This window comes from Buceros rhinoceros, unplaced genomic scaffold (assembly GCF_000710305.1).
Source record: "Buceros rhinoceros silvestris isolate BGI_N320 unplaced genomic scaffold, ASM71030v1 scaffold35723, whole genome shotgun sequence".
In the NCBI taxonomy this organism is placed as follows: Eukaryota; Metazoa; Chordata; class Aves; order Bucerotiformes; family Bucerotidae; genus Buceros; species Buceros rhinoceros.
Window position 1 is genome coordinate 11,814 of NW_010405984.1, and position 10,807 is coordinate 22,620.

General features: G+C 43.4%; 1 protein-coding gene across 1 annotated transcript in view; it reads right to left on the minus strand.

Moving 5' to 3' along the window:
• Positions 1–10,807, minus strand: part of XDH (xanthine dehydrogenase) — a gene marked incomplete at its 5' end in the record, with an annotated part of 20,709 nt that overhangs the window by 1,674 nt on the left and 8,228 nt on the right. Inside the window, 10 exons of the mRNA XM_010133929.1 lie at positions 1,100–1,288; positions 3,077–3,142; positions 3,764–3,878; positions 5,026–5,078; positions 5,944–6,018; positions 7,004–7,132; positions 7,858–7,953; positions 8,567–8,648; positions 9,220–9,365; positions 9,833–10,024. Of these exons, the coding sequence (XP_010132231.1) occupies positions 1,100–1,288; positions 3,077–3,142; positions 3,764–3,878; positions 5,026–5,078; positions 5,944–6,018; positions 7,004–7,132; positions 7,858–7,953; positions 8,567–8,648; positions 9,220–9,365; positions 9,833–10,024 (1,143 nt within the window). The remainder of the gene's footprint in view (positions 1–1,099; positions 1,289–3,076; positions 3,143–3,763; positions 3,879–5,025; positions 5,079–5,943; positions 6,019–7,003; positions 7,133–7,857; positions 7,954–8,566; positions 8,649–9,219; positions 9,366–9,832; positions 10,025–10,807) is intronic.

Consider the following 10,807-nt stretch of genomic DNA (forward strand, 5'->3'; position numbering starts at 1 on the left):
TCATCAGGAATTGTTTAGATTCCTTGTTCCTTCTTTGCAACTTCTCAGACTCACAGATGCGATTGGAAAGGAAAGCCAAGCCAAAACAGCCCCTTGCCTTCCAGATGTGATCAGTGAGGAAAGATTGAGCTAAAGCAACCCCCAGTACATTTAAATAAGAGACTGTAGGAAAATATAAGCTTTCTGACACAGCAAGGCTGTTGTGAAGGAAAAACAGACTAACCCATTCCCACAGCCTTTTGGATGATGCTAAAATTGCGGTAAATTCAGATAAGGCAGCAGTGAGCTGTCTGGGCAGAGTGTATGATGCTCTGTCACTGGAGGTCCTTGCAAACCAGCAGGAACACTCCCCCTCAGGGCTGACACAAGTATTATCTAGTATTGAGGTCCCTGCCAGCCCCTTTTTTCTTAATTCTGTCATCAGCACTAATAACCCAAAAGGTTCTCCCCATTGGTAAAGATGCTCCTGTGGATGGAGGGGAAACGGGAAACCAAGGACACAGGCCAGGCCTGTACAGAGAAGGATGCTGGGTGGTTTCTCTAAACGTTCTGTTGAACCATAAGTAAAGCAAATTAATTGACGCTGTACATCCAGCCCTGCTCTGCGCAGCCCTCGCTAACTGCAGAGAGCAGCACTGACGCAGTGGCAACAGCTACACGTGGACGAGTGGATTAATAACGGAACTTTAAGGGTGACAGGAGCACTGTGAAACAGTAAAGAAAGCAAAACATCAAAACTCAGACACAATATCTTGGTACAAGGTCTTGTTATCTGCAGTGCTGGCTCTGGTGCCAGGGAAGGGCAACCAGGGAACTGACGTGCAGGGGCAGGCTCACAGCCTCTGTTGCAGCAGAACTGGCAGATCAAAGCCACTTCAGTTCTCTAACGGACAATCGGGAAGGCAATGTGCAGGTTATTTCAATTCCCCCAAACTGCAGAGGATAGTGCACATATTCGTAAACAATGGGAAAATGTCCTGACCCCAGAATAAAGCCAGTGTAAAAAGGTGAACTATTAAAACACAAGCATCATCACTTTATCACGCAGAGCTTCACAGAGCTGTGGAGCAGTCAGAGCCTGCGGATCTCACAGCAATACCTTGGATGAATACACCGCCTTGCTGTTTGGACAGTCACGGAGAAGGGACACATAGAATTCTGTTGGGATGTCTCCGAATGCGGGGATTTTGTACATCCCAGGCCCTCGGGTATACAAGTTCCCTTCTGGAGAATAGCGCAGCTCCTCCATGGTGAAGAGTCCAAGGCCCTGGACAAATGCTCCTTCTATCTACAAACACATCCAAACAAGGTTACATTCTTCTTTTGCTGCTGTTCTTCCCTGCACAAGAACAAACACTGATGATTTCCACCAGAGTTTCCAGCCTTCCGCTGACCGATTTCCCACTTTTAATCTCTAAGCCCTTGTCCTTTCTGCCGAGTACACCTTGGCCCCTCCACAATTCCCATGACCCCCCATAGATGCGTCGGCGTTTCCCCAGTAGATGAAGCAATTTACAAATACACTCAAACGTGTCTATGCTGTAAATGCAGGACAGGAATTTTCTGATGAAGCAAGTGGGGAGGGGTGGGGGGTGGAGAGGGGAGGGGAGCGGAGAATCAATGCCAAAATATTGATTCCTTTACAGGCAGGGTCACACAGAATGATTTGTTCTTGCTGATAATTCAGACAAGAAGACTACCGGGACTGAACATGGCAGTACATAAAGACAAACTATTTTACACTTCTATTTCAGTATAAATGCTTTCTTGAGTACTGCTTATTCTCAGATCATCAGCACAGACACCTGCAAAAACATCCCCGTGTTCATTCAAGTACGAAAGACTTCTTCACCTAATTTTTCTACTGTAAATTCCAGAAGAAAAAAAAAATTAAAAAAAAAAAACAACGAAGCAGCTATGAGAGGAGGATGTGCTTGAACAACCTGGCTTGAAGGAGCTCTGCTCTCTGTGCCCACAGGGAGATCTGACAGGCAGACCTGTCTAAAGATTTGGCACAAATATTCATTAACCCAGCTCTGTGTACTCGTGTTCCTGCAGCCATACAACATCCTTTCTCTCCTTTGTCCCCAGATTCTCTGCAGCAATTTGTGGAAGGACATGGGAAATGGAGACCTTTTTGAGAGGCCCTGTATAGCCCACCTCTTTATTCCCAGACCCAAAGTGGCAGGCTGCAAAGACAGAAAGGCTCCTTCTCCACTTGACCGCTTTAAAAAAAAAAATACCTTTCAGAAAAAAAATGTCGCTTGCAAAGAAATTCCATTTTATCTAGAGCAGAGCTCTGCAATTTGTGCCGTCCTGGTGACCTCAAATTCTGTAGAGCTTCACTGGAGCTACACTATATCAACATCTAGAGGTAGCGAGGGAGCTAAGATGGCTCGATGCGCATATGCAGATGTCTAACAATTCATCTGTTGGTATATCAAACAACCCTGTGGTTATTACCTTTATTTGCTGGGAGCTATCATTATGATTATTATTGTACAAAATATGGGAATAAGCTTGTCCCTGCCCAAAGAATTTGCAAGCTAAGTGGCTGGTACAGCCTCCTATTGACATCCCCACCCAGCAGTAGCTGAGGAACAGAATATATCACCCTTTCCCTTTATTCACAGAAGAATTTTCACTTAATTAAATAGGACTTGATATAGACAGAAGTATAAAAATCAGGTGTGGGATTTAGTCTCACATGCCACATTGCAGAAACTAAGCCTGGGGCAAGGTTATTCCATCATATTAGTATTATTTGGATTCATTCCTTAGGCAAGGCATACGCTGAAAAGCATCACTGTGGTGGTAATTGGAGTATATCTTGTAGTCTTAATATTGAAAGCAAAAAAAACCCCAACAGGATATTTCGCTACATAACTCTATGCCTATCGCGTAGCTGAACGGTGGTCACACTGGTTTTCATAGCTAGACTGAATTGCCTCCCTGGATACCCGAGTTTAAAATGCTCTGTTTGCAAAGGCACAACCTGGGGAGGGATAAATGGCTCATCTAGAAAAGCCTGAGAATAGTGTGGAATGGTGGAAATAGCAACACTATTTCAACTTACCTGTCCTATATCTATGGCTGGGTTCAGACTGGTTCCAACATCCATAACAATGTCTGTGCGAATGTTCTAAAAGGCAGAAATAAAGGATAAATCAGTAAAACCACTGAAGCTGGTACTCCATGGTCTTATATGAGGAGGAGTAATGTATCCAACCGCTACCCACACTTGGCCAGTGTTCAACAATCTACCTCATCTCAACTCTTCACACTGATTTTTAATCTGAGTTCATCCCTAAAGCAAATCAAAGGAAGTCACTGCAGTTTCCCCTCGAGATCCAATGGACCCGATTAGTTCCAAGCTGCTAGCATCAGTGCTCTGCACTTACAATTTTTTTTTCTTTTTTCTTTCTAGAAGTCTTCAGTGCTATTTTTAATGATTAACTCAATTCCAGCATGTTTCTGTTCTTTTGTGCTAACACAGTGCTGCTATCTCTTACTGAAGCAAATCCAATAACTTTTGCAATCATTTGTTAAGCCTCCTAATATCCCTGCAGGGTAGATAATTATCATTTTATTATACTTTACGGATTGTTGCACTGTGAAACAGAGAAGTTAAGAAATTTACTGAAGGTCACATCAGACCAATGGCAGAGCTAGGAACAGGCTAACACCCAGTATTTGTTCTAACTCCCTGTGAATGTTTCCTTCACCTAAACACAGAGGGCTATTTCACTGTTGACCTCCTCACCTTGTGGTCACCTGTCAAGCAATCTATCTCGACCTCGGAGCAAGCAACACCATAACTGAAGTAGCAGAATGGTTTCCCTTCGTTCTTTTCAAAGTCGTAGCCAAGGTTAGGAATACTTGATACAAAGAAAAACAAAGCCTCATTTCATTCCATGAACGGTCAAAATAAATACAAACACATTGCAACTTATCAAAACCTTTATTCAGTTTTGTTCCATCCCTTCCGTCAAGCCCATGCAGAAATGAGAATTGTAAACGTCTATAAATAGAAATCTGCTAAAGCTGTTCTGTATTCCAAAATTTGGCTGAAACTATCAAACTATTTTAGCCATCTTCATTTTACCACGAATCTCAAGGCTTGATGACTTTTATAAACTCGTTTGCACCAATCCAGTAGCAAATCTTGTGCTTTTAAGCTGCAGTTAAGCATTTCTTGGAGGTCATTACATTTCAGAGCATAATCAAGTAGAACCAGAAACTGGATTATGCTAAGAACTGATTTTAAGCACAGTTCATGGTAAACTCTGTAGCTGGCTACTTATACTTTATCTGAAAACTGGTTTATTAAAGTACTGACAGTCACTTGTTTAAGAGAAAAAACACATTTCAGAGATGCAACAGAAATGATCTCATATTGTATTTTAGTCCTAAATAGGCTCTTCTCAACACTGTGTTTAGTTTACATCAACCCCTCTCCGCCTCAAAGATGATGGATCTCCGTTTTCCTTCAGCAGTAAACCTGACTAAGAAAGGCTCTTCATTTCAGAACTGCACAGGAATCAGCAAGACTTTAAAGTGGGAGAATGAAATTGAAAACCCCGGTATCTGCTCATGCCGCAACAGAGAGGATACCACCTGCCAATTGCAGTAAGTAGCTTTGTCCTCAAGGACAACCCCTGCCCTCTTTTTCCCTGCGTGATGGTTCTAATACAACACTAAGTCACGAGACTGACACAGAGCAGAGCCCCAGGCAACGCTCTGATTTCATTTATGCCTCCTCAGACCTAGGTCAGGTAGGGTGAAGTTGGATCTACTTCAGATTTACATGAGAACTGAACTTGGCCCCAAGAGCTGTGCTCCTTCAAGAACCGATTCTCGCCAGCCAGGAGGGAGTTAACCTCAGCTTAACATTTCTAGGTAGGAAAGGGAATGCAGCCTTAAGTTAGAGCAGTGACAGGGGTATAGGGGCTGTAACTCCTCCCAGAATTTCCCTGGATGCAATTGAGTAAGAGCTGTGCCTCTGCAGCGTGAATAGTCACTCACCTATAAAACCCCGTGGCCGACAGGCTAACACACTTCTCATAGGCGGCTTTAATCTGGCAAAACGAACAAGAGTTTTAAAACGGTAATTGTCCAGCCATTCCCTGCAGAACAGCTACCCCAAACACATTTCCAGGGCAGCATGAATAGAAGGTGTCCCGTGACAGACAGACATCACGCTGCCCAGCACCAGCAGAGCCAAGGAAAACATCATGATGCAGCTGCTTCCCCAACAGCCCTGTCAGCAGCTACCCAGGGCGGAACTTGCCCGCTGGCAGAGGGATAAGACTTGCTCTTGTTTGTTTGACTCTCAGCTTCAGGTTAGACTTCCAGCCTCAGAGGCAAAGGTTAAACTGACAGTCATCTTGCCTTCAGTGAGGCATGGGGAAATCCTACCCTGATTTTCAAATGACAAAGTCAAAGCTCTTCTAGTGGAGAAGAGCTTGGATCTGAAAATGGCCTGAGATGCCAATCTCCTATTATTAAGGGTGCAAAGATATGGCAGCCAAGGAGCACCACAGGAGGTGGATTACAGCTCCAAGAGTCATCTTTGCTAGAGAACTCCCTCACTAGAAATCAGGTTTCATTCTGTCCAAAATTGTAGCCTGACTAGAAGGATATATGTAACCATTTAAGACTTTTTTTTGGTCAAGTTGCCCTGCACAGCAGGGCAACCCTCAGGTCCTGGAGAAATCTCAGTGTTAAAGTCACGACTGATGTCTTGAGGGTGACCTCTTGTGAGTGTGGTTACTTCCCTCGCCAGGTTTCTGTTTCAGTCTTTGCTCGAATCTTTGCTGGTGAGATGCAGGCAGCCTTATCTGAGGATACACCTACGTACAGGGTTTGCCTATTCAAACAGCCTGGTTTTAGTGGGCATCTGTCAATGCCCACTTGTCTCATGACAGATAACAAACTGCTTACCCAGTGTTCCCAGGATCCTTTGGGATTAGACTGTTTGATCGGCTCAAGTCTTTTTAAGATAGTCTGACAAGCATTCTAGAAACAAAGAGAGAGACAAGCAATATTTTAAGATTTGAAAAGTCAGCTTATAGTATTAAGAGTTCCAAAGAGCCTTCTGTTTAAAACAATATTGCTTTTAGGACTTTGGCATATCATAAAAATGAACAAAGTTCACTAACAGGTATCTTGCTATATAGGAAGAAATGTTGACTGAAAAGGATCTTAAAGCAGATTGTCTGTGCTGATAGGAGAAGGGAATCCCAAACACAGCACAGAACTTTCGGGACCATGACAAAAAATATCAGAAATCCACCTATTTATATAGTAACTTTAATTGCACCGAGTCATAGCAGGACATCTTAGCACATCTAGCAAAATGATCCTGTTACTCTGAAAAACAATTCTTCTTGCCAAAATTCAACCTACAGACAAACTGTGCAGAGAATAAAAACAGCCTGGTGGTTTTACTTCACAGGTTACCCTTCCCCTTCTCTTCAAACCTGAGAATGACCACTACTAAATTCCTCTTTTCAATGGAAAAGTCGCATACCCTGCAAACACGTGCACTGGTAACTCCCCCATGGCAGTCCTGACCATGTCAGTGCCGCAGGAGGATGTCTGCTCTGTGCGTGTCAGCACTTAGAGGTCTTTGGTTCTGGAGCACAGCCCACAAACCATCTGCTGTTATTATCTGGAGCACAACATATTTGCTACAGATAAGGCCGCCTTGGTTACTAAGAAGCTACGTATTCAAATGGATGCTTTGTTCTGTTTGGAGTAATCACAAACACACTATTTTGGAACTACAAAGGGATTAGAGAGAGTCTCGAACAACTCGAAAAAAACATGGTCGTTCATCATCTAACACTGCCAGCAGTCATAGCAAGTAGAGGAGGTATGAGGTATCCCTAGCCTGCAATTGTCTTTTCATGTTTATGTTTTCCTGAAGCAACAGATCAGCTTCTCATGTTCGGGAATCCCATCTTATAACCCGTTCGTTTAAATAACTTGGTTTTCATACATGGACAGCCATTCCGTTGATGTCTGCACTGACAGATGCAGCTGTCGGGGAGGTATTCGGGACAGTGTTTGTGCTGGTCTCACTGATGAAAATCTTGGAGGTAGGGATTCCCAGTGTCCTGCTAGCAACCTGCAGAGCAAAGGTAAACAACTGGTAAGCAGCTGCTTTTATATAGGAGCGTTATCAATCATTGCTGACACTGCTGGGGATCCACGCTGCAACTCCTGTCCTCGCTCCTGTCCTAGATTTAACTTCTCTTGAAGATTCGGGTGATTTGGTAACAGAGCTAGTCAGAACATTGTTAAGTTTGCCTTCACAGGCTGAATGTGTGCAGCCACATACACGTACATTTTTGCCATAATGACAAGTATTCATTTCACTATTGTGCAACTAAAGTCTTCTCGCAACAGTTTTGAGAATTGGAGGATAAAGGACCCTATTATATTTCCGTTTCATTCCCCTGCCAAAGCAACGTTGCTCCCTTAGGCCTTTTTAACTACAACGGTGATAGTACATGTGGAAAAATATGTTTGCACTATGACTAATTTCTGTATAAATTATATGTAAACTGTAGTTTTACGGGATGAAATGTAATTGCCAGCAAAGCTGGATTGTAAGCATAACCTGTATTATCTACCTAATAAGAATTAAGATGATGAAGAGTCTAATTCATACACTCAATTGCGATAATGCCGTGGGAATCCAGCACTGCTGCTGGAGCAGGAATTAGCCAGGATTTGTTACCCTACATGTGCGCACAGAGGCAGTGTCGGGCTATCTAAGGCAACGCTATAGAGTGAGTGTAATTTTCCTGAAAAGATGTCTCATTTGGTTAAGTCCAAACTCATTGGTACCTGGATCATTTTGGTGTGAAGTCCTTGTCCCATCTCAGTCCCCCCATGTGTAAGCAACACAGAACCATCTGTATACACATGGACCAGAGCTCCAGCCTATGAAAGTGAACATCAATCCAAGAGTCATCATAAATTAACTAGTGAAGTACATAGCAGATTTTAGTTACAAACCACAGAGGGAATTGATTTGGAACTAGACCAATGTTGTTCTTCAATGTAATTAAAGCCACTAGATTACACTTGAGGTGAGTTTGGCCGAGTCTCACCAAATTTACTAGAAGTCACTTCTAGCCTCACTAGAAGTTCCACTGACAGAACACACCTCGGTCAGTACTTCTGGCTCAGAAAGCAGATGAAGTAGCTCAAACCCGCCCCCGGGACACAGAGATGCACCCTACACCTGAACTTGCTAACAACACTGACAGTCCATCGAGTCAGGTCAAACACAGGAACAGCGTCTCAACCGGTGGGGAAGAGGGAATAGGCAGAGAAATTAACATAACACAACGCCATGGAAGCAGAGCCTCACTGTGGTGTCTTGGACAGTATAAACTAGTAACTGTGGCATTGCTCATTTTGGTTCGAAAAACATGTGCTTTTCTAATTACTACTTCTCTAAAAAGCCCCAGTTTGGTACAAATGGAGAAGGGCCTGGGGGAAGCAGCGTAAATCTCGATTCTCTACTGGAAGATGAATGACACTTACGGACCTGGTTCAGAAATGGGATAGTGAAACTGATGCCAAATTTGGTAGGAATGATGCACATCCCTCTCTTTTTCCAGCGATTCTGCCTGCAAGGAAAGAACGTTGTTTGTGTACTCATGAGGCTTTCACAACTCAATACCATGCTTCCCTCCAGCAGCTGGGGTATCAAAGCAGAAATGAAGTACCTGAACGCAATATAGCCTGAGTTAATCAGAATTTTTATGAAAGATTTGCTTTGTTTATGGGTCCCAACAAGAAGATATCTGAACTGAAGATGCTCCCCAAGGCACTACAGAAGCAATTGTCTATGAAATTGCCTACAACAAAATTCGGTTGTATGTACAAGCCGACTGAAAAATACTGTAAGGCAGTGGAAAGCCTAAATAAATTGCCTTGACAGCCTTGATAGTCGGACCTAACAGACCCCCTCTCCTGCTATGTTTCCCTTACAAAATCATGTCACAATAGGTCTGATTCCTGCTTGATTGTGACCAGCTCACTGATAAGCAAGCATGAAGGAATTTCAAAACGGGAAATTTTTAGAAGTCTCTCTGCAGATATAGGGTCCGAATTCACATCACTCAAGTTGCTCAGAGAACTTCAGAAGTTAGTAGGCAACAGGTGCACCAAGTAACAAGACAGGTCCAGAACACCTACTTGTTGAATTCTTCAATTAGTTTCTTTCTGGCATGATAGCTAGAGCTTGACAAACATTCATCCCAGCATCTTCGCAGAGTAAATCCCTCCAGCTTTTGGTTAAAATGAGTCAGGTCTCCTTCATGATAAAGATTGAGCTTCCTCACCTTCCCAAAGAGACACATAAAGAACATGCCAAGTTTAATGCTGCAGACACCAAAAGCATGTTGGTTCCAAGTTCTACTTCTCTGCTCACTCTATAGGACAATAGAATTAACAGATAGATATCTGTTTACAGAAAGATGGGGACTAAGACATTAAGGCTGGGAATTTTCAAGAGAGATTGTGCCTTAAGCACATTTTCAGTAAGATTAAGGTACCTTTGGGCATTTTTAATATCTATCCTTAAAGCAGGTGTTACACCATTGAGGCTGCTGTGGGAATTTAATGAAGCAGAAGATAATCCATGCTATAACATAGCTATTTTACAGGTAGTTTGTGATTCTAAGGGCTTAGCAAAAATGCAAATAAGGAAGCAAAAGTTCTTATGCTTAGTAATTTCCTGTGGTTATGTCCAGTTCTCAGAGCTTGTTCAAAGCCACCACCACCTTGAAATGTGTCAGAGGATCTGTACCTCCTCAGGTGGCAGGCCACACTTCCGAGCAAGGTCACTCATCCAGCACTCAGCAATCATCATTCCTTGGGGTCCCCCAAAGCCACGGAAGGCTGTGTTGGAAGGCAAGTTGGTCTTGCAAATGATGCCCACGCTGCTGACGTTGGGGATGTTGTAGCAGTTATCCAAATGTAACAAGGCTCTGTCCATAACCTGGTGAGGAGAAGGAATGGGGGTAGACACATTTATGTGAATCACATGTCAGACTTCTCACTAGGTGCCAAAGCCAGGCTGGAAAGCTCTGAAGCTAATTTACAAAAATCAGCATTTTCTCTTGCCTCCTGCAGTTCTGCAGTCAACACAGCGGGATAAGCACTCAGGTGCAGCCAGTACTGCCTCCCATTTACAGTGGGGTGTCAAGCGGTATCCTCCTGAAGGACAGGACAGTGAGCACACTTCTCTGTTGACACTTACAACCCTGGGAAAGCTGAGCTTCAAAGTCCTTTGGTGGCCCTGGGCTCATGCTGAGCCAAATTGCTACTCAATGCTATTACCCTACCTGGAAGAACCAGAACCTTCTTTTAATTATATTGACCAATCTGTTACTGGAAAAGAAGCCTTCCTGATATCAAGTGACTCAGCAGCTGGGCTATGGCAGTAAGGGCAACTTATGAAATATTTTCAATAGCTACATCTAAACTGCAAGATTTGAGATCTTTGTTCACTAATTGTCCAAATTATGAAAGGGCCAGGACAGAGATTATTTCTGGCTTGTGTTCCCAGATTTCCCTTCCAGCAGCAACATAGAGAGGAGACATCCCAACCTTATTTCAACACAAAGTGCTTTCCAGTCCTCTCATTCAGACACAGACAAAAGGACAATTCACGTAGATATACTCTTAACCAGACCCTTAGGTTATGCGAAGATATTTCCCTGCCATTCTGCTCTGCGCAGCTCTGTTGCTAGCCTGGCATGCGGCACTGGCAGAGAGGTCT